Source organism: Lagopus muta, chromosome W (genome assembly GCF_023343835.1).
Source record: "Lagopus muta isolate bLagMut1 chromosome W, bLagMut1 primary, whole genome shotgun sequence".
Lineage (NCBI taxonomy): Eukaryota > Metazoa > Chordata > Aves > Galliformes > Phasianidae > Lagopus > Lagopus muta.
The window spans coordinates 2,923,959-2,947,899 of NC_064471.1; the positions used below are offsets into that span (position 1 = coordinate 2,923,959).

Consider the following 23,941-nt stretch of genomic DNA (forward strand, 5'->3'; position numbering starts at 1 on the left):
AAAGCCTGTTGGACTCTACAAACAATATTCCTCTCACTTATCTTGGCTGAGAAACTTGACAGATTTTTCGTTATTGAAAAAATAATTAGAGGATTAAGTAGCAATGCTTATTTCTGTTCAAAATATGGAAAGTAAAAAGTAATACTAAAGTAGTCAGGTAGTCTTTTGTTGTTTTTTGTTGTTGATTTGGTAGGAAAAAATACTTGAATCTGTATTCTAGTTGCTCTAATATTTTGATTAATAAAATGCTGTTTTATTAGCCAGAGAAATGCATTTCCTTTAAAAAAAAAAATAATAATAATGCTAATTAGTATCTCTGCTTTCAGTTAGAGTGCTTTTTTTTTTTTTATATATAAGCTTTTACAAGATCAGGACTGACTAAATCCTTATTAAGCTTTCATGTTCAGTTAATGCTGCATACTAGTAAATGTATATTAGTGGTGTTGTGTGGTCATCTGAACGTGTTATTTGGGTCTAGGAGACTTGTGTGTGCATATTTTAAAATGTGTTTTTAATGGAATGTCAGGATTTCTGTCGTTCTTCCTATGCCAATAGACAAGAAAGCAGATATAAAATGAATGTCTAACCAACTGCGGTGTATGTTAGTGCTGAGGTAAACTTATTTTGCAATACACAACTTCTTATCTTTGTAGCATTTAATACGTAGCAGTGGAAAACTAATCCTCCTTGACAAGTTACTGATTCGTCTACGAGAACGTGGCAACAGAGTACTGATTTTCTCTCAGATGGTGAGGATGCTAGACATCCTAGCAGAATACTTGAAGTATCGTCAGTTTCCTTTTCAGGTAAGGATTTTGATGGTAGTAGCGAAGAAGCTTTAATCTTTATCTTAATTAAAAGTGTCCTTTCTGTAAAAAGACTTATAAAAGTTTAATTTTATGTATAGAAAAAAACCGGCAATTACTATAGTGTGAGGTGTTGCATTATTCTCCTCCTCCTCCTTCATCCCCATTCCTCCCCTTGCCCTCAATTCTTTTGGCAACTAAGTATGCATTCAGGTTGCTCTGATTAGAATATAGTATGAGAGTTTCTTTTTAACTGTAATATTTGATCTCTTTAGAGACTTGATGGATCAATAAAAGGAGAACTGAGGAAACAAGCACTAGATCACTTCAATGCAGAAGGATCAGAGGTATGGCATTAGTGGGTGATGGTTTTTTAATCTATATGGCAGGAAAATTGAAAACAGAAAAACCTTATAGGATAACAAATAAAATTTCAACAACTCAATTTTTTCTGAGAAGAGATTAAAGAAGAAACAATTTATGAAAATTGTTTAACTATTATTTCATAGTTACAGTTTTAGATTTTTGACAGTACTCAAAATTATTTTGATAGAGTGCTGTATAAACCCTGAAGAATTTAACCTCGTTATTTTGTTATGTAGGATTAATCCTTCAGTTTTTACAGTCGCACTTAACACATAAGTCTTTGACATTGAAAACATACTTAAGGAATGGGCGTAACTGAGTTGTATATGTCCTTGCATGAAGAAAAACTATTTAAAATATTTTTTAAAATCTGGGTTTTGTTCATTTTCTAGTTTTTATTTCCTTGCCCTGGAAGAAACTGCTTTCTAATTGGTTCTGTACCACTATGAGAATCCTATGAGAAGCCATTCTATACCTTTGATAATCATAGGTTTTTGTTCTGCACTGTCATAGTTTTTTCAGTAGTAGAAGCACAGCATTTGTCATTTACTGTTGAGCTTATATTTCTGCTGTGGTTTAGGAGGAAGGACTTAATTTCATAACATAAACTTAAGATATTTGTTAAAACAGAACTAAATTATTAAAATTTTTAGTATAGATATCATTGCATTTTTCTGGAATCCTTGTAGCTGTGTTGCATATGTGTTTGTTTCTTTGAAGTGGAGGAGGATCCAAACTTCATATGCTGTTCAAAAAATGGAGACTAACTAAAAAGTTGTTCAGAAACAAAATTGCTTCCTTTTTTTATTCTGTATATGTTTGCTAATACTCCATAAAACTTCATTTTACTTAATTATTTTTGGCTATTACTAAGCAAAGGTCTCCATGGAAATATTTATGGCAACTCCAAAGACTCATTCTTGAGTGTTAATAGTTTGCTATTACTTGTCACTGTATTTAACATTCAAAATTGTTCTCTACTTCACTTTATCTTCAATTTTGTATGCTATCTCGTAAGATCCTTCTGTAGCCCTTCATACTTGTCCTCGATTAACTTCCTACCTTCTGAAAATTTTGATCATATCATTTTCATATTGTTTATGAATGTATTGAAGAGCATTGATCCTAGCAGAATGCTTGTTTCCTATCTCTTAACATCATAACAGGAAAGAAAATCACAAGCCCGAGGGCTTGAGCCTTGAGTACATACAAGGCTTTAATAGCAGAGGAGTTTGTACTTTTTGCCCATATTTTGCTTTGCTGGGTTTTTTCTCCCGAAATGGCTGTTACTCAACTTCTTGGATGCTGCTTCCTTTAAATCATGGTTGTAGAGTAAATAAAGGCAATGACAGAGCCATTATTTGAGAAATAGGTGCTATAGGTAAAGATATCAAAGAGAAATTAACTCATCCCTGCTGGTAACAGTTTGGAGAAAGGGATGAGCTGAGGAATGAGACCCTCCCCCGTTCATACCATCGCACCGCAGCAGAGAAGGGTGGGGGAAAGGGGGACCCGCACAGACTCAGGTGGCTCAGGAAGTATCGTGGAGACAGAAGGGGTGGCTCTAGACCCCCCCACCTGCTCCAGATGCTCACGTACTCCTGTAGCTCACCCATTGGTTCAGGCTGTAACCTTGGAATTCCATTACAATGGCGAAATTGATAACTGTTCACAAGAGAAACAGATCAGTTTGCTTTATACTTAAAGAACCTTCACCTATGGAACATCTATTTGATAGTGTATCAGTTGATAGTATGTTCCACTGCATATACTGGTTCCTTGAAGTTTATTGTAACTAATGCGTATATAAAGCTATTTCTTACTTTATGATTTCAGGATTTCTGCTTTTTGCTGTCTACCAGAGCTGGAGGATTAGGTATAAACTTGGCATCTGCTGACACTGTAGTTATATTTGATTCTGACTGGAATCCACAAAATGATCTGCAAGCACAGGCTAGAGCTCATAGGATTGGACAAAAGAAACAGGTATGCGCATTTTTTTTATAAACTCCAAACCTGAATGAGGGTTTCATACAGCGTAGCCATAAGCTGTTTGTCCAGGCCTTTGTAGGCTTTGTGTACTTTGAGAATAACTAATACTCGCTAGGTATATCTAAAAGTGTTAATAATGCACCTTTGAAGTCTTAAAAAAAAAAATCTCCCGATACGGACAGATGGTATGGTAGCTACAATATATGGATGGGTAGAGGGAATTGTTCTGGGCCTGTCCCATGTTCATGGGTTCATGTCATTCTAGAAAATAATTGCTATATTTACGGCTCGTGCTCTTAATATTAATTATTTAGTATTTCTATTTCAGTAGATCTCTTCGGCTTCTGTTTCTTGCAGAAGACTTCAAGTAATAGCATTGGCACTTGTTTGTTACTGTGCTTGTGCACAATCATTGAAGAGGAGAGTTATAAGAATACGTTTTTTAAAATTCAATTTTTATAAAAACTTTATGTAGAAACCATGATAACATGATCGAATGGTTGCATATGACAATCAGTAATATTTAGAAGTTTTGTAGTTCAGGCTAAAATTTCTCCCTGTTGTTGTTCCAAAGTATTTTGTGTTTTGCGTTTTTTTTTAATTTCTTTATGTTAATTTTATCTGAATATTGTCTTCATGTGTAATTTGTGAGCATATAAATAAAGCCTTTATTATAATATACATAGGTTAATATTTATCGGCTAGTCACAAAAGGATCGGTAGAAGAAGATATTCTTGAAAGAGCCAAGAAAAAGATGGTGTTAGATCATTTAGTGATTCAGAGAATGGACACCACAGGGAAAACTGTACTACATACAGGCTCTACTCCTTCAAGGTATTTTTATATATTCTTGCATATTAATCTATGCTTAAGTATACTTGACTATTTCAGTAAAAATGCAAGTAAGATCTCTTGGTTGATAAAAGGCAAAAAATATGTGGCAGTGGGTTATATTTTCTATATTTATATTTACAAGGGCTGCTCCAAAAGTAATGCCTCCTATGTTACTCTGTTGGCTCAAATGTCAAAGGCCAATGTCAGTAGTATGGCAGTAGAGGTTGTTCCTTGCCACCAGTATCCAGATACACACTGTTGACGTGTGACAGATGGCAGCAGAGGGGCAGTCTGACAGAATGGTGTCTGACGTGGAAGTGCATGTGAAGCAAAGTGTGTCACTGAATTCCTCCATGTGGAAAAAATGACAGCCACTGACTTGTCAATCAATCAATACTTGCTGAACACTTATGGAGACCAAATAGCGGATGTGAGCACAGTGAGGAGTGAGTGGTGCGTTTCAACAGTGGCAACAGTGATGTAAAAGACAAGCCATGTTCTGGACATCCATGCACAGCTGTCACACCACAAAATGTAGAGTGTCTTGATCAGCTCGTTTGCATTAATCAGCAGATTATGACCAGAGAACAAACTGTGTTGTAGAGCAAAGAAAGGCAGTGACAGAGCCTTTATTTGAGAAATAGGTGCTATAGGAAAAGATATTGAAGAGGAATTAACTCACCCCTCCCAGTAAAAGTTTGGAGAAAGGGACAAGCTGAGGAATGTGACCCTCCCCTGTTCGTACTGTTGTGCTGCAGCGGAGAAGGGTGGGGGAAAAAAGGTGATGTGCACAAACACAGGCTGTGACCTTGTGTCACGGAGTTGATCAGATCAATCTATGTCCGTGACAGGGGCGACAGGCCTCTGCCCTCCCCCCCCCCACCCCAGTCCCACAAAAATGGGAAGGAAGGAAGGGAAAAAAAGAGCAGCAGCAACAATCTATGGAGGAAAACTTATTTTACTATAATATCAGAATACAAAATAACACAATATATACAATTTAGTTGAAATTGAGATTAATAAATCAGACAAGATGAGAGAGAGAGAGAGTTCCCGGGACCGATTCAAACCTGAAAAGCTTGGAACGGCTAGGAAAGCACCCTCCAGCACCCACTGCCAGGCAGCAAGAGAGCGCCCCCCCCCACCCGGAAGGGCCAGATCCCGTGACTGCTGTAATGTACAGGGATAGGTAGCTGGGATTGGGGCAGTGACACTTTAATGCCCTGTACACTACCTGATGTTTTGATGTGGAATACTGAAACCCAAAATAAAAAAACAAACAAACAAAAAACATAGAACCATGACATTCCACCCCTTATTCTACATCATTACATCATGCTTAAAATATATATACATATATACAAACAAAAAATGATTACAATGCATTACCCACACATAGCTATACATATATATATATATATATACATAGAATTAGTAACTGCACTCCCCTGCCATCAAGTTTCCCTGTGGTACACACTGGACATCCCCATTCTTCTGCATTACCCACCAAGTGGATCCTGGTCCCTGGGCAAAAACTGTACCACGGAGAGGTTTGCCCTTTCCAGAAGCTGGAAGCACCCAAACTGCCTTTCCTAACATGTTCTTTACATGTACAACAGGGACTTTATCTCCCTCTACGGTATGTAGGGAACTGGATTGGTTAGGACCATCACGATTGATAGATCCTCTGGTATTGACTAACCAGGTGGCTTCTGCCAAATGCTTCTCCCAGTGCTTAAATGTTCCGCCACCCAGTGCTTTTAGCATCATTTTTAACAATCCATTGTATCGTTCAATTTTACCAGAGGCTGGTGCATGATAGGGAATATGGTAAATCCACTCAATGCCATGATCTTTGGCCCAAGTATTTACAAGAGAATTTTTGAAATGAGTCCCATTATCTGACTCAATCCTTTCTGGGGTGCCATGTCGCCACAGGACTTGTTTCTCGAGACCCAGTATGGTGTTTCGGGCGGTAGCATGGGGTACTGCATATGTTTCGAGCCACCCAGTGGTTGCCTCCACCATAGTAAGCACATAATGCTTACCATTGCGAGATCATGGCAAGGTGATATAATCAACCTGCCATGCCTCCCCATATTTGTACTTTTGCCATCGCCCTTCCTCCCACAGAGGTTTCATCCTCTTGGCTTGTTTGATGATGGCACATGTTTCACAGTTATGAATAACCTGTGCAATGGCATCCATAGTTAAGTCCACCCCTCGGTCTCTAGCCCATTTGTATGTTGCATCTCTCCCTTGATGACCTGAGGTCTCATGGGCCCACCGAGCCAGAAATAATTCACCCTTGTTCTGCCAGTCCAGGTCTATTTGAGCCACCTCAATTCTGGCAGCTCGGTCTACCTGATGGTTATTTTGCTGTTCTTCAGTAGCCCGACTCTTGGGCACATGAGCATCTACATGGCGCACCTTTACAGCCATATTCTTTGTTCGGGCAGCAATGTCTTTCCACAGTTCAGCAGCCCAAATAGGTTTACCCCTTCTTTGCCAGTTATTTTGCTCCCACTGCTGTAACCACCCCCATAAGGCATTTGCTACCATCCATGAGTCAGTGTAAAGATAGAGCATTGGCCACCTCTCCCGTTCAGCGACATCTAAGGCCAGTTGGACAGCCTTTACCTCTGCAAATTGGCTTGATTCTCCTTTCCCTTCAGTGGCCTCTGCAACTTGTCGTGTGGGGCTCCACACAGCAGATTTCCATCTGCGATGCTTTCCCACAATACGACACGATCCATCTGTGAACAGGGCATATTTCTTTTCATTCTCTGGTAGTTCATTGTATGGTGGGGCTTCTTTAGCACGTGATACTTCTTCTCCTGGTGGTGTTCCAAACTTTTTACCTTCAGGCCAGTCCATGATGACTTCTAGGATTCCTGGACGGCTGAGGTTCCCCATCCGCGCTCACTGTGTAATCAACGCAATCCACTTACTCTAAGTGGCATCAGTAGCATGATGGGTGGAGGGAACCTTTCCTTTAAACATCCAGTTCAGCACTGGCAATCGAGGTGCCAGAAGGAGCTGTGTTTCAGTACCGACTACTTCGGAAGCAGCCCGAACCCCCTCATAAGCAGCTAAGATCTCCTTTTCAGTTGGAGTGTAGTGCTCTTCAGACCCTCTGTACGCCCGACTCCAGAATCCCAGGGGTCGGCCTCGTGTCTCTACTGAGGGTCTTTCCCACAAACTCCAAGTGGGACCATTCTCTCCAGCAGCAGTATAGAGGATGTTCTTTATACCCTGTCCCATTCGTACTGGCCCTAGGGCCACGGCGCGGGCTATATCCTGTTTAATCTGTTCAAAAGCCTGCTGCTGCTCAGGGCCCCATGTAAACTCATTTCTCATTCGCGTCACATAATAAAGGGGGCTTAAAATGAGGCTGTAGTTTGGAACATGCATTCTCCAAAAGCCCACTGCACCCAGAAAAGATTGTGTCTCTTCCTTATTAGTGGGTGGAGACATAGCAGTGATTTTGTCGATCACATCTGTTGGGATGTGACGACGGCCATCTTGCCACTTTATACCTATGAACTGAATTTCCTGGGCAGGTCCTTTCACTTTGCTTCGCTTAACAGCAAAACCAGCACTCAGAAGAATTTGGATTATTCGCTCTCCTTTTGTGAAGACTTCTTGTGCTATATCGCCCAACACAATGATGTCATCAATGTATTGCAGGTGCTCAGGAGCACTGCCATGTTCCAATACAGTTTGGATCAACCCATGGCAAATGGTCGGGCTGTGTTTCCACCCCTGGGGCAAACGGTTCCAGGTATACTGAATGCCCCTCCATGTGAAAGCAAACTGTGGCTTACATTCTTTGGCCAAAGGAATGGAAAAGAAGGCATTAGCAATGTCAATGGTGGCATACCATTTGGCCGCTTTTGACTCCAGTTCATACTGGAGTTCTAACATGTCCGGCACAGCAGCACTCAGTGGGGGTGTGACTTCATTCAGGCCACGGTAGTCCACCGTCAGCCTCCATTCTCCACTGGCTTTACGCACTGGCCATATGGGGCTGTTAAAAGGTGAGTGAGTTTTGCTGATCACTCCCTGGCTCTCTAGCTGACGAATTAACTTATGAATGGGGAGCAAAGAATCCCTGTTGGTGCGGTACTGCCGCCTGTGCACCGTTTTTGTAGCAATCGGTACGTGTTGCTCTTTTACTCGCAGCAGCCCCACAACAGACGGATCTTCTGACAGGCCAGGCAAAACAGACAGCTGCTTAATGTTGTCTGCATCCACAGCAGCTATTCCAAAGGCCCACCGATACCCCTTAGGATCCTTGAAATGCCCCCTTCTGAGATAATCAATACCTAGTATACATGGAGCCCCTGGGCCCGTCACAATAGGATGTTTTTGCCAGTCCTTACCAGTGAGGCTTATCTCAGCCTCCAACACAGTCAATTCTTGAGAGCCCCCGGTCACTCCAGAAATATGGATTGATTCTGTCCCTTGTTGACTCGAGGGCATCAGAGTGCACTGTGCACCAGTGTCCACCAGGGCCTTATATTTCAGTGGTTCTGATGTGCCAGGCCATCGAATCCACACAGTCCAATATACTCTATTATCCCTTTCCCCCCCCTGACTGAGGGCAGGGCCCCTCTATTCATTACCTGTGGTAACTGGAGCAACTGCACTGGTGTTTGATCTGCTTTGTAATTCTTTCACCCGGGCTCGTAGTACAGGAGTAGGTTGACCGTGCCACTTTCCCATGTCTTCTCCATGGTCACGTAGGTAATACCATAAGGTAACTCGTGGTGTATTATTCCTTACTTGAGCCGGAGAGCGTTTGCTTCTAACAGCTGAGATCTTTGATGGTGCACGTGAGAAGGAAGGAAGGTGGGCTCGGATCATCTCCTTCATCTCCTTCACCTCCTTCGCTAGACTCTTTTGATTATCCTGATCTTCATCAAGCGTCTCTGATACTGTTAGAGGTTTGTCACGGTTAATCAGTTGAGACATTTGCTGCCGCGTTTCATTCAGTTGGTCCATCACTTTTGAGATAGCGGCTACAGCAGCATGAATGGGGGATAGCAACTGCTGATAGTTTTGGAGCGTAAGAATTAATTCATAAACTAAGGGCGTTCTCTGTTGTTCCTGGTATCTGTCACACGCTGACGTTAGTGTAGCGGCGTATTTGTCCGGCGCTGTTGTCACGATTTTCTGCCATATCTCAGGCGTCGTCCTCACTCTTTCAGGGTCGCGGTTTTGGTGTGGTTGGTTAGGAACAAAGTCAGGGTCATACAACATTTCCACCACGCCTATTTCCCTCAAATACTGGATTCCCTTTTCCACTGTATCCCATTTTTTCATCGCAATCTTCAAACCGTTTTTGAAGGGATACTTTTCCTTCACGGCTATTACCACTCGTTCTCAGAGGGAGGCAGCCTCATCCGAACATCGACTAATTCCTCTATCAATAGCTGGATCTCTGGCAATGGCGCCTAGCTGGCGAGCTTCATTACCATCCAGAGACAAGCTATGGGCCCCACTGTCCCAACAGCGAACCAACCAGGAAACAAGACTTTCATTCGGGTGCCGTGTAAACTCCTTTCTTGAACCTTGGATTTCAGTCATCTTTAGAGGCCGGCGAGTAGTAATAGAGACTTCCTCTTCATCACTCTCTTCTGCATGTCTCTTAGTTTTCGCTTTTGCCTTTCGCGATGGTGGTGGTTCTGAGGAGGGCCCCTCGCCTGGATCTTCCTCCTCCTCCTCCTCTTCTTCTCTTTTTCGTTCAAGACGCGAAGACACTCGTTTCCATTTCTTGCCCTCCACAGGAGCAACCGGTATTGTTACTGGTGTCTCCTTTGATTGATTAGATTTGACTTGGGGATTTTCCCCTTTGGCTTGAACCTCAGCTCGGAAACTCTCTCTCTCCAGAATGGTATTATATAGGGCACGGTAAGCACAAGCCAAACCCCAAATAAGTTGTACCTCCTTAGATTTATGTAAGCCGCATAGTCCCTGACTCAAATACTGGCTTAATTTCTCGGGATCCCACAGGTGTTCAAGAGTAAAATCCCATGACACTGCGGGTCCCCATGCTTCTAAAACCTTTCCTAAACCTCTCCATATTCCCTGCCAATCATCATTCTCTAGTTTTAGAGGAGACTCCTTCCCCTTATTACGAATGCATAGGAATACATTCAGGAAAATTGATGACATGCACACGCACACCAACATGAGTATTAGTTCAGGAGTCAAAAAACGTTTGACAAACCGAGAAGAAAACCCAGAGACTGGTCTGAACATCGTGTTGTTTGAAAAATTAGCTATTCCATTTGGGATGTAGTTGTTTGTGAAATTACCCATTCCTTCTGAGATGTAGTTGTTTGTGAAATTAGCCATTCCTTCTGGGATGTAGATGTCAAAGTTCAAATCATACCACATTGCAAATAGGTAAAACATAGGTGTCTCCATCAGTGCCCTTAGGTAGCTATATACGGATGCAATTCCAAAACACACAAGTGTGAGATGGATTATTGGCCAGTAGGTTGTGACTAACACCATTGCTTTAAATCCTTTACCCAGCACCCCCACGATAACGAGTCGGTTCATCGCTGGTGCTTGCTAAAAAAGGGTTAATGAATTGAAGCTAACAAGAGGAGGGAAAAAAAAACAAAAAAAGGAAAAAAAAGGCACTACTCAGACTAAGTAGTGCTCAAAGTTTACAAATATCCCAGAACACTGGCAGTACGCCTAATCTTTCAAGGTCAGGTTTTCCAGTACAGAAACCTGAACTACTGATAATGCTCCCTAACGAAGCTCTCTAAGAGCAGAGAGAAAAAGAGATTCGTTCTAAAAACTAAAAAGCAGTCGTGCCCCACGTTGGGCGCCAAAAATCTGTCACGGAGTTGATCAGATCAATCTATGTCCGTGACAGAGGCGACAGGCCTCTGCCCTCCCCCCCCCCACCCCAGTCCCACAAAAATGGGAAGGAAGGAAGGGAGGAAAAGAGCAGCGGCAACAATCTATGGAGGAAAACTTATTTTACTATAATATCAGAATACAAAATAACACAATATATGCAATTTAGTTGAAATTGAGATTAATAAATCAGACAAGATGAGAGAGAGAGAGAGTTCCCGGGACCGATTCAAACCTGAAAAGCTTGGAACGGCTAGGAAAGCACCCTCCAGCACCCACTGCAAGGCAGCAAGAGAGCGCCCCCCCCCACCCGGAAGGGCCAGATCCCGTGACTGCTGTAATGTACAGGGATAGGTACTTGGGATTGGGGCAGTGACACTTTAATGCCCCGTACACTACATGATGTTTTGATGTGGAATACTGAAACCCAAAATAAAAAAACAAACAAACAAAAAACATAGAACCATGACACCTTAGAACATTTAATCCTTTATATAATGTTCTAAAATGAAGAACAGCTTTGTAGTTGGCAGTTGCAAAAAGGAAAAAAGCATAACTCAGTACAGTGTCTGGAGTGTGGCAGACCGCCCGGTCTATGGTTTAATCTCTGAAGGTCAGAGCTTGCTACAGAGCTCTGCGGCTCTCTGCTTGGCACTTTAACAAATGTCTTTTTTGCTAATGTTTAAAAAGTTCATTTTTGACTTTCTGGCCAATGTTTTCCAGTAATTGTCAGTTATCTCTAGATCTATCTTTGTCCATGACAGGGGGACAGCAGGCCCACTGGCCCCAGAAATAAGGGGGGTGGGAAGGGTAAGGGAACAAAGAAGGAATAAAAGAAAATAAAACAAAACAGCGGCAACGATCTGAGGAGGAAAATTAATTTACTAATTATAATAGCAGAAATACAAGTAAATAGGGATTGAAGCTAATAAACCAAGTAAATGAGAGAGTTCAAATCCTCTATCCAAATCATTTATGAAAACATGAAAGAGAAGTGGCCCCAAAATGGAGCCTGGAGGAATCCCACTAGTGATTGTTATCCAGCCTGTTGTAACCCCATTTACTCTAACAGTTTTAGCATGACCTATCAACCAGTTGCTCAATATAGAGCAAACAAAGGCAATGACAGAGCCTTTATTTGAGAAATAGGCGCTATAGGAAAAGATATCAGAGGAATTAACTCACACCTCCCAGTAAAAGTTTGGAGAAAGGGATGAGCTGAGGAATGTGACCCTGCCCCGTTCATACCATCCCCTGTTCATACCATCATGTGCAGCAGAGAAGGGCCGGGGAAAAAGGTGACCCACGCTGACTCAGATGGCATGGGAAGTATTGTGGAGATCTAAGGGCTGGCTCTAGACCCCCCTGCCTGCTGCAGCCACTCGCTACTCCTGTAGCTCACCCATTGGTTCAGGCTGTGACATTGGAATTCCACTACACTCCACCCCTTCTGTGCATGAACCAATGACTGAGCAAATCGTGACGCATGTACAATACCCGCCGCAGTGTAGAAAGTTAAGACAGTAAAGGCAATTATCGGCAGTCTTTTCCACAGTTCTGTTGCACCAGTACTTGATGTTTTTTCTCGAGGAGTATCTTCTTCGTGGACCAGTAGCAGTTCTGATTCATGCTCGCCAGTTCCCAAAAGTTCAGCAGTGTGCCACAGGGTGTCACAATGTTTCCCCATGGACACTGGAGCATGATGGAATGATGTTGCTCCTGCCAGCTGTCCTGTGAACTTACAACCTCAAGGGGAGTAAAACAGATGTTCAGTAGGTACGAGGAGGGGTAGGTCTGCCCTCCACAGTAAGATACAGGCTGCATTTTGATCTTGAGTCAACACCTACGCCTGTATCTGGGCACGTCCTGGTCTTTGATACCACACCCTGATATCTGTGGCTGAATCACTGTATCAGGTACCAAAAGGGGGGGGGGGGGGTATCTAATTTGCCACATGGACATAATTAATGTCCCCTTTGCAATGAAAACAGGGCTGTCAACTGCTTTCCTCTGCTGGCCATGCACCGATTACTGGAGGGTTTACTGATCCCCCAACCTCTAACAATCTCCCCCGAGTTGCAAGGAGACCACACCATTTTGGTCCTGCTTGCACCTTCCAAGGCCATTTTAGCTTGTGTCTCTGTCAACGGTTTACGGGCTGGTTCGGCCCAGTTCCGTGACTAGTGGGAAGGAGGGATTTCACAAAATCCGCGCCTCCGGAAAAGGGAAACAGGGGACCCCAAAATAATTAAAAACAGCAGCAATGATCTGAGAAGAAACAAATTAATTTTCTAAATATAGTATTGGAATGCAAGATAACACACCATAATACAATATAATTAGAATTGAAGGCAATAAATCAAATATAATGAGAGAGAGCGTCCGAAAGGTGGATAGGCCTCACCGTAACACTGAGGCGAGATGCACAGTCTGGTTGAGCAGCAGGGAGGAGAGCAGACAAAGAAGAGCGCATCAGGTGACCTTGCCAGGGGTTATATCTCCTCTCTGATCGCAAAGCCCCCTGGGGAATGTAGTTCTTCTCTTCCGGACAGGTACTCAGAACTTGAGCATTAACAGTTAAACTCCCAGTGCACTACATGATGTTATGATGTGGAATATGATGTGGAATCCAATTTATAGGAGGGAGAGGAGGTTCTTTTATTATCTATATACCCAGCGTGAGATTAAGAAGCAACGGTTCAAATGTTGGTCTGACCAGTTTATTACAAATCTTAATCAGGGAAATGGGGAAGGGAAGGAGGGCGATAGAAAAGATAGAAGAGAAGAAGCAAGGAGTCTTTATAGGCAGCAAGAGGGAGATAGTCACCACCATGGATCCAGCGTGGTTCGTAGTTCAGTCTTTGATCTTCAGTAGTGGTGGGTCGTCAGGCAGAGTTGTTCTGTTGACAACGACGACAACGACCATGGCGATGATGGCCCCTTTTCAATGGTTTCAAAGTGGTTGAGTCAGCTGTCTTTGCAGTGACAGCTCAAATCCAAAGTGGTTGAGTCAGCTCTCCTTTGAGTGGCAGCTTCTGGCTCTGGGATCTCAGCAGGAAACTCCTTTGTTCTTATCTTCCTGGCCTTGCCAGCAGATAAGAGGGAGCAGGGAGGCGCCAACTTGTATCTTGCCTTCGCAGGATACAATGGCATTGTCCCCCAGTCTTCCATAGCAAAAAGGAGTTATTTGGTAACAGGCTAGATCTTTTGCCAGTAAACAGTCCTGAGCACTATCTTCCGAAGGCAAACAGCTCCAAAGATGTAAAATTGTCCACACAGCGATGTTGATTGCCACACAACACCCATCACTTGCCTCCTCAACAAAATACCTAAGGAAGCAAGCTTTGAGCCAAAAAAACAAAGGATTCTCACAATATTCTTAACAATAACCAAAAATCATAAAACCATGTTAGTCTCCCAGGCTCTAGGTCCTCAGGGGCAGGGAGCAGAAGATTATTCATGGTGCCAACTTGTGGCTTGAGCAAGGTGTCCTTGACTGTAATTTGGATCCTAAGCAGGGAGGCCCAAGTTGTCTGTAACATTCTTCAAGCACTGTGTCTGCCATCTCTTGGTCTCTCATTCAAGTCTCGCAGGGTTTCATGGAGCCTCTTGGTCCACTCCTGTAAGGACTGTGAATCTGCCTTCAGAGCAGCCTTCAGGATCCCATTATATCTTTCTGTTAGGCCTGCTCCCGTTGGATTATAGGGCAGGTGAAACCGCCATTCGATGTTGTTGTCTTCAGCCCGCTTCTGCACAGTTGCACCTGTGAAATGCATACCTTGGTCACTCTCAATGACCTCAGGAGTCCCCTATGACGGCATCAACCAAGTTAGAGCTTTGATGGTATAGGCTTGGTTTGCCTTTGCTACAGGATAGGATTGCATCAATCCACTCGCTGTATCAACACTGGTTAGGACATATCTGGCCCCCTCAGATCAAGGAAGGGGACCTATATAATCGATCTGCCATTGCTGTAATAGGTTGTGTCCTCTAGCGAGATGGGCTGTACTTTCCGGCAGAGGTCTTGGTCTCATTTGTGAGCAAGCGTCACAGTCCTGACATGCCTGGACAATGTCTGGTAACTGTATGGGCAGCCCCCATACTTTAGCCGCTGCCCGCATGGTTTTCTGTCCTGCATGTCATAATTTGCAATGCAGCCAGTGGGCTGTGTCTTCTGCTGACGTACTTCCTAACCATCGGACTCGAGCCAGTGCGTCAGCTTCATCATTGCCTGGGGACTGCAAGGGTTGATGTCCAGAGACGTGGTATGCTTGTACAGTCCTGTGCCTAACCACGTTCCATATGTCGACCCACATATCTTTGCCCCAGGTTGGCCGGGCGCGGATCATCCAATCCTGAGTGGCCCACTGTGCTATCCAGAGCGTGAGCCCTCGGCAGACTGCCCAACTATCTGTGCAGATGTTCAGTGCGCTGTTGCCAGGCTCTTGAGTTATCACCATCCACATGGCTTGTAGCTCAGCCCACTGGCTACTTTGTCCATCCCCCTCTTCGAACTGTATCGTTTCAGTCAAGGGATGGTATGCGACAGCTCACCACCTACTTGGGTTCCCTCTGCTGGATCTGTGTACCAGGCATCTTCTGGAATAGGGCATTTCCCCTCCTGTACAGGGCTCTTTGGACAAGTAACCACTATTTCCTCAGGTGTCTCACTGTGATATGTTACCGGCCCAGGTATCTTTTGCAGTTCTTCCTTCAGTGGAGAAGATGATAGGAGGCTTTTCTGACTAAGATAGGCATCCCAGCGTGCTACCGTTTGTGATTGGGCCACTCCGGTCTTAGGAATGTGAGTTAGGTCTTTTACCCACCCCTGAATCGGTTAAGTTTTTTTAACAATAACCTTTGCTGTCTGAGTTACTGGTTCTACTGCCTGCAATGCAGAATAGGTAGCCAATAACTGCTTTTCAACCATGCTGTCTCTCTCTTCTGCTCCATGCCAAATCTGTGACCAGAACCCGACTGGGATTCGAACGGAACTCTGGTGCTGCCACAGCCCCCAGCCAAACCCTTCTTGGGTTACATGCACATCTAGTACGGCTGGAAGGGTTGGATCAAATATACCCAGCTCCTGGGCCTGTTTAACAGCTATTTTTTTTCTTGCTGGAAGGCTTTTTGTTCCGTTCTACCCCAATCCCATACTTGGCCGTTTTTTGTTAATCGGTATAAAGGTTTTAGCAGTTGTGCTAAGTGGGGTATAAAGGATTGCCAGTATCCCGATACACCCAAAAATTCCTGCAACTGCTTCGGTTTTTTGGGAATCGGGAACGCTTGGATCTTATCTATGATTGCACTGGGTAACACCTTAGTCTTACCTGACCAGATAACACCCAGGAATTTAACTGATAGCCCGCCCTGGTCCTTGTACTTTTTGTGGATTTATAGCCCACCCTTTTTCCTGTAAATAAGTAATTAATGATGGTACTGCCTTCTCTAATGCCTCGATTGAGTCAGACGTTAGCATCAAATCATCGATGTAGTGGTACATTTTGACAGTGACAGCTTGTTCCAATTTGCCAAGTCACGCGCTACCAAGTTATGACAAAAAGTAGGTGAATGCACATATCCCTGAGGTAGGACTTGAAAAGTCCACTGCCTGCCCTCCCATGTGAATGCGAACAGGACTTGATATTCCTTAGCAATTGGAATGCTGAAAAATGCATCTGCTAGATCCAGAACGCAGTGATATGTTTCTATTTCTCTACTTAATGTATCCCTGCGGAAGGTGATGTTGGGTACGGCCGCATGGTTTATGGGCGTGACTTTAGTTCTCTGTAGTCTACTGTCATTTGCCACGTACCATCTGACTTCCTGACTGGCCATATAGGGGAGTTGTATGGGTTGTGTGCAGGTCTAATGATCCCTACTCTCTCCAGCTCCTGCACAGTCTTGGTAACTTCTTGCCCACCTGGGACTCTATACTGCTTTGTATTTGTGATCTGGCACGGTTGTGGCAAACAAACCAGTTCAATTTTTGCATGACCCCTTATAATTGCCTGCACTGCCCGGGTACTAATACATCTTTCCCTTAATCTGAACTCTCCCACAGTGGTTTGGAGAGTCAGACCTGACAGGATGTCTATCCCCAATATGTACTCTGGAATTGGGGCGATAGACCCCCTGTACTCCCGGGGCGGTAGATGCCCAACTCCCGGTTTCAACCACGTTTGGGTTACGGGGATCATCTGCCCCCTGAACCCACCTATCTTTGCCTTAGTGCCTGAAAATTGGTTTGGGTCACCATATATAATTGATGTTTCTGCCCCACTATCTACTAGTGCCATAGCCCGCCGCACATTTTTTTGGGACCAATGAATCGTCAGGTTGATGTAAGGTCTCCAGTCCCCTCTAGAGACCCTAGTCTTGGGGAATTTCGGCTCCCCCGTCACGCCATCGGCTCTGCAATCCCTAAGTCTTTTTCCTACGACGGCTCAACTATGGCTGCCCGGGCCACCTGAGGAGGTTTACGTTTTTTCGATGGGACTATGAAGTCCTCTAGATTCCACATGCTTTGTGGAATTGGTTCTATGAGTCTAATTCCTTCCCTTTTTAGGGGAGCGTTGGAATCTCTGACTGTTTGGTAACTGTTTCCGTAGTTGTAATAAGACCTGGTTAGGCTGTCCATCAATCTTTTGAAATTGAACTCCTGCTCTAATCAGGTCATTAAACATTTGTTTTCTTGAGACCCTGATGGGTCCAGATTGAATTACCTTAGGAGCAGGTCTCCTAGGTTGTGGTGGTGGATGGATCTCCGACTTTTCCACCACCATTCGGACATTGCGCCTGGCCTGTAGGTGCTCTGTCTCTGCCAGATCTGCCACCAATTGGGCAGCCTGTTGTATTATGGCCTCTGAGGCCACTAGGGGATTCAGTCTGGATACCAAAGCACCATACTGATGTGGTGGAGCTTGCTGCAGGATGAGATCTCTCATTCCTGCTGAAAATTTCGTCATATCCGGGCTCTCAAAATCCTCCTCATAGATTGCCTCCTTCATGCCTAATTCTCAAATGTAGTTTTGCAAATCCTCCATGTTTTGGCTCAGAGGCTGGTGTCGAGGCAGAAACTTTCCGTTCTTTGATCATGGGGTAGTTTTCTCGGCCCCTGGCCTGTTGTCCGTCCATGGAACCCACCTATCTCAAAGGGGGCGACGAATCCTAGCGCAGGAGCTAGGGGGGCTTATGGAAAGAGCTTTAAACTAGCTACGACAAGGGAAGGGGACAAAACAGGCCTCGCAAGAGATGAGCCCAGGGGAACAATGCCTGACCTGGGGGTGAGGCAGATGACTCGGCTGAAGTGCATCTACACCAATGCACGCAACGTGGTCAACAAGCAGGAGGAGTTAGAAGCGATTGTGTGGCAGGCTAACTATGACCTAGTTGCTATTACCGAAACATGGCGGGACCACTCCCATGACTGGAGTGCTGTGATGGATGGCTACAAGCTCTTCAGAAGGGATAGACATGTAAGGAAGGGTGTGGTGTGACCCTTTATATTAAAGACTGTTTTGATGTTGAAGAGCTTGGGGTTGGGAATGATAAAGTTGAGTGTCTGTGGGTAAGGATCACGGGAAGGCCTGTAGGGGCGACATCTTGGTGGGGGTCTGTTATAGACCATCTAATCAGGATGAAGAGGTGGACGAGGCATTCTATGAGCAGCTTGCGGAAGTCATGCGATTGCCAGCACTCATTCTCGTGGGAGACTTCAATTTCCCTGATATACGTGTGACATATAATACAGCACAGAGGAAGTAGTCAAAGATGTTTCTAGAGTGTGTGGAAGATAGCTTCCTTACACAGCTGGTAGGAGAGCCTTCCAGGGGTCATGCCCTGCTAGACCTGCTCTTCGCTAACAGTGAAGGACTGGTGGGAGATATGAAGGTTGGGGACTGTTTTGGGCAGAGCAACCATGAAATGGTAGAGTTCTCTATTCTTGGAGATTTCAGAAGGGTGACTAGCAAAACTGCTATCTTGAACTTCAAGAGGGCAGGCTTTGACCTGTTCAGGACGTTTGTAGCACGGGTCCCTTGGGAGTCACTCCTTAAGGGTAAAGGGGTCCAGGAAGCCTGGACGCTCCTCAAGATGGAAATCTTAAAGGCAGGGAGGTGATTAGATGTCCACAGGGCAAGAAGAAACCGGTTTGGGGGGATGCCCCCCCCAAAAAGCCAGGAGTTCACAGCAAAAACGGTCAGAAGCCTTCGTGAGGAAAGCAACAAATCTTCATCCCACGACCCACTACGCACACGCTAGAGGGGAGGGTCTGCACGCTAATGAACTCTCGGGGGTGTAATGAATATGGATCCGAATTCCGGGAAAACTATTGATTATGTATTAGTTTCGCCTATATCTGTAGCACGATTTTTCTAGACGGTGTGCAAGTAAGGCGGATCTATCCCCCTTGCAGCCAGCTGTCTGTGCAGCACTGAATAAACCGTACCTGCTTTGTAATCTTACTTGGGTTACCGAGTTTGATTCCGCACGTCACTGTCAGCCTGACCTCGGTACCAGGGGAAGTTATGGAGCAAATAATCTTGGATGAGATCACACGGCACATGCGTGGCATCCAGGGGATCAGGCCCAGCCAGCACGGGTTCATGAAAGGCAGGTCGTGCTTGACCAACCTCATCTCCTTTCACGACTGGGTGACCAGCTTGGTAGATGACGTAAAGGCTGTTGATGTAGTCTACCTAGACTTCAGCAAAGCCTTTCACATGGTCTCTCACAGTATCCTTCTGGGGAAACTGGCTGCCCGTGGCCTGGACAGGTATATTCTTCTTTGATGCTTGGCTGAACATGAGCCGACAGTGTGCCCAGGTGGCCAAGAAGGCCAACGGCATCCTGGCCTGCATTAGAAATAGTGTGACCAGCAGGAGCAGGGAGGTAACCATTCCTCTGTACTCAGCACTGGTGAGGTCGCACCTGGAGTACTGTGTTCAGTTTTGGGCCCCCTCACTACAAAAAAGACATTGAGGCCCTGGAACGTGTCCATAGAAGGGCAGCCAAACTGGTGAGGGGTCTGGAGCACAAGTCTGATGAGGAGCGGCTGAGGGAGCTGGGATTGTTTAGTCTGGAGAAGAGGAGGCTCAGAGGAGACCTCACTGCACTCTACAACTTCCTGAAGGGAGGTTGTGATGAGGAGGGATTTGGCCTCTTCTCCCAGGCAACAAGCAGCACCCCAGGAAATGGCCGCAAGTTGTACCAGAGGAGGTTTAGGTTAGACATAAGTAAAAACTTTTTCTCTCAGAGAGTGGTTAGACACTGGAATGGCCTGCCCAGGGAGGTGGTGGTGTCGCCGTCCCTGGCAGTGTTCAAGAGGCGTCTTGATGAAGAGCTACGAGATATGGTTTAGAGGCTTGTGGTAGCAATGGTAATGGGAGGACGGTTGGACTAGATGATCTTGCAGGTTGTTTCCAACCTTGCGATTCTGTGATTCCATAGAGGAGCATAGGCCAGTATTGAATGGTATATCACTTTTATTTGTCCACGTTGCATGGCATGCAGCCGTTAACTATGTAATCAATGAATGATTTTCTTTATTATGTTGGACGGCTGCATACAGTCTTTGCCTGAGAGCAGGATGAGTGGTAATGGATGCCAGTTTTGAAATTTCTGGTCCATTCACCACAACGCTTTCTGCCCCCGTGACATATAATCGGAGCAGCCACACTGGCACTCTCTCTCGGTTTTTGTCTTGGTTTTTGTCTCTGTACTCAGCACTGGTGAGGCCGCACCTGAACAGACACTCATGTACTCCTGTAGTTCACCCATTGGTTCAGGATGTGACCTTGGAATTCCACTACATGTGCACAGAGCTGAATTTCTACTTCATTGTGTTGGAAGCAATACTGGCAATGTTGCAATATCATAAACTTTACTCCAGGTGGGTTCCACTAATGCTCACATAAGAACAGAAAGAACACTGCATGAAAGTTTGTCAGGGCCTGTTGAACCAGTATGAGGCCGAATGTGACAGTTGCCTGAGTCACATCATTATCAGTGATGCAACGCGGTTTCACTACGAGCTGGAGTCAAAATGATAGTTCATGGAGTGGTGACATGCAAATTCCCCTTCGAAGAAAAAATTCAAGATGCAGCCCTCAGCCGGTTAAGTGATGTGCACTGTCTTTTGGAATAGGAAATGAGTGATCTTTCCAGATTTCCTGTAACCTTGACAGACTATCAACTTTGATTACTACATTGTGATGCTAACAAAACTGAAGGCTTGAACTTCCAGAGTCAAGCCAGAGAAGACTCATAGAATTGCTCAGGTTAGAAAAGACCTTAAGATCATCTTAAACTGAGGGAAAAGAGGGAAATGTACAGGTATTGGAAACAGGTTTGTTGTCAACGGTTTACGGGCTGTTTTGGCCCGGTTCCGTGACCCGCGGGGCGGAGGGATCCATGGATCTGCACCTCTGGGAAGGGGAAACAGAGGACCCCAAAATAATTGAAAACAGCGGCAGCAATCTGAGGTGGAACAAACTAATTTACTAAATATAGTGTCACGGAGTTGACTAGATCAATCTATGTCCGTGACAGGGGCAACAGGCCTTTGCCCCCCCACCCCCCCACCCCAGTCCCACAAAAATGGGAAGGAAGGAAGGGAGGAAAAGAACAGCGGCAACAATCTATGGAGGAAAACTTATTTTACTATAATATCAGAATACAAGATAACAAAATAAAATACACTTAAAGTGAAATTGAGATTAATAAACCAGACAAGATGAGAGAGAGAGTTCCCGGGACCGAGTAAAACCTGAAAAGCTTGGAACGGCTAGGAAACCACCCTCCAGCACCCACTGCCAGGCAGCAAGAGAACACCCCCCCCCCACCCGGAAGGGCCAGATCCCGTGACTTCTGTAATGTACAGGGATAGGTACCTGGAATTGGGGCATTAACACGTTAATACCCCATACACTACATGATGTTTTGATGTGGAATACTGAAACCCAAAAACAAAAAACAAAAACAAAAACATAGAACCATGACATTCCACCCCTTATTCTACATCGTTACATCATGCTAAAAATATATATATACATATATACATACAAACAAAAAATGATTAAAATGCATTACACACACATGGCTATATACATATACATAGAGTTAGTAACTGCACTCCCCCGGCATCAAGTTTCCTTGTGGTACACATTGGACATCCCCATTCTTTTGCATTACCCACCAAGTGGATCCTGGTCCCTGGGCAAAAACTGTACCACGGAGAGGTTTGCCCTTTCCAGAAGCTGGAAGAACCCAAACTGCCTTTCCTAACATGTTCTTTACATGTACAACAGGGACTTTATCTCCCTCTATGGGATGTAGGGAACTAGATTGGTTAGGACCATCACGACTGATAGATCCTCTGGTATTGACTAACCAGGTGGCTTTTGCCAAATGCTTTTCCCAGTGTTTAAATGTTCCGCCACCCATTGCTTTTAACATGGTTTTTAACAACCCGTTGTAGCATTCGATCTTACCAGAGGCTGGTGCATGATAGGGGATGTGATACATCCACTCGATGCCATGCTCTCTGGCCCAAGTATTTACAAGAGAATTTTTGAAATGAGTCCCATTATCTGACTCAATCCTTTCTGCGGTGCCATGTCGCCGCAGGAGTTGTTTCTCGAGACCCAGTATGGTGTTTCGGGCGGTAGCATGGGGTACTGCATATGTTTCGAGCCACCCAGTGGTTGCCTCCGCCATAGTGAGCACATAATGCTTACCATTGCGAGATCGTGGCAAGGTGATATAATCAACCAGCCATGCCTCCCCATATTTATACTTTTGCCATCGCCCTTCCTCCCAGAGAGGTTTCATCCTCTTGGCTTGTTTGATGATGGCACATGTTTCACAGTTATGAATAACCTGTGCAATGGCATCCATAGTTAAGTCCACCCCTCGGTCTCTAGCCCATTTGTATGTTGAGTCTCTCCCTTGATGGCCTGAGGTCTCATGGGCCCACCGAGCCAGAAATAATTCACCCTTGTTCTGCCAGTCCATGTCTATTTGAGCCACCTCAATTTTGGCAGCTCAGTCTACCTGATGGTTGTTTTGCTGTTCTTCAGTAGCCCGACTCTTGGGCACATGCGCATCTGCATGGCGCACCTTTACAGCCATATTCTTTGTTCGGGCAGCAATGTCTTTCCACAGTTCAGCAGCCCAAATAGGTTTACCCTTTCTTTGCCAGTTATTTTGCTCCCACTGCTGTAACCACCCCCATAAGGCATTTGCCACCATCCATGAGTCAGTGTAGAGATAGAGCGCTGGCCACCTCTTCCGCTCAGCAACATCTAAGGCCAGTTGGACAGCCTTTACCTCTGCAAATTGGCTTGATTCGCCTTTCCCTTCAGTGGCCTCTGCAACTTGTCGTGTGGGGCTCCACACAGCAGATTTCCATCTGCTATGCTTTCCCACAATATGACATGATCTATCTGTAAACAGGGCATATTTCTTTTCATTCTCTGATAGTTCAATGTATGGTGGGGCTTCTTTAGCACGTGATACTTCTTCTCCTGGTGGTGTTCCAAACTTTTTACCTTCAGGCCAGTCCATGATGACCTCTAGGATTCCTGGACGGCTGACGTTCCCCATCCGTGCTCGCTGTGTAATCAACACAATCCACTTACTCCAAGTGGCATCAGTAGCATGATGGGTGGAGGGAACCTTTCCCTTGAACATCCAGTTCAGCACTGGCAGTCGAGGTGCCAGAAGGAGCTGTGTTTCAGTACCGACTACTTCAGAAGCAGCCCGAACCCCTCATATGCAGCTAAGATCTCCTTCTCAGTTGGAGTGTAGCCCTCTTCTGACCCCCTGTAGGCTCGACTCCAGAATCCCAGGGGTCGGCCTCGGGTCTCTCCTGAGGCTCTTTGCCACAAACTCCAAGTGGGGCCTTTCTCTCCAGCAGCAGTATAGAGGATGTTCTTTATACCCTGTCCTGTCCGTACTGGCCCCAGGGCCACAGCACGGGCTATCTCCTGTTTAATCTGTTCAAAAGCCTGCTGCTGCTCAGGGCCCCATGTAAACTCATTTCTCATTCACGTCACAT

General features: G+C 45.0%; 2 protein-coding genes across 6 annotated transcripts in view; one reads left to right on the forward strand and one right to left on the reverse strand.

Moving 5' to 3' along the window:
• Positions 1–23,941, forward strand: part of LOC125686397 (chromodomain-helicase-DNA-binding protein 1-like) — a 192,325-nt gene that overhangs the window by 140,267 nt on the left and 28,117 nt on the right. For all 5 annotated transcript variants that reach the window (XM_048930325.1, XM_048930320.1, XM_048930321.1 and 2 more), the window contains 4 exons: positions 654–806; positions 1,082–1,153; positions 3,009–3,158; positions 3,851–3,999. In XM_048930325.1, the coding sequence (XP_048786282.1) occupies positions 654–806; positions 1,082–1,153; positions 3,009–3,158; positions 3,851–3,999 (524 nt within the window). The remainder of the gene's footprint in view (positions 1–653; positions 807–1,081; positions 1,154–3,008; positions 3,159–3,850; positions 4,000–23,941) is intronic.
• Positions 1–23,941, reverse strand: part of LOC125686441 (uncharacterized) — a 52,514-nt gene that overhangs the window by 26,239 nt on the left and 2,334 nt on the right. The window lies entirely within an intron of this gene.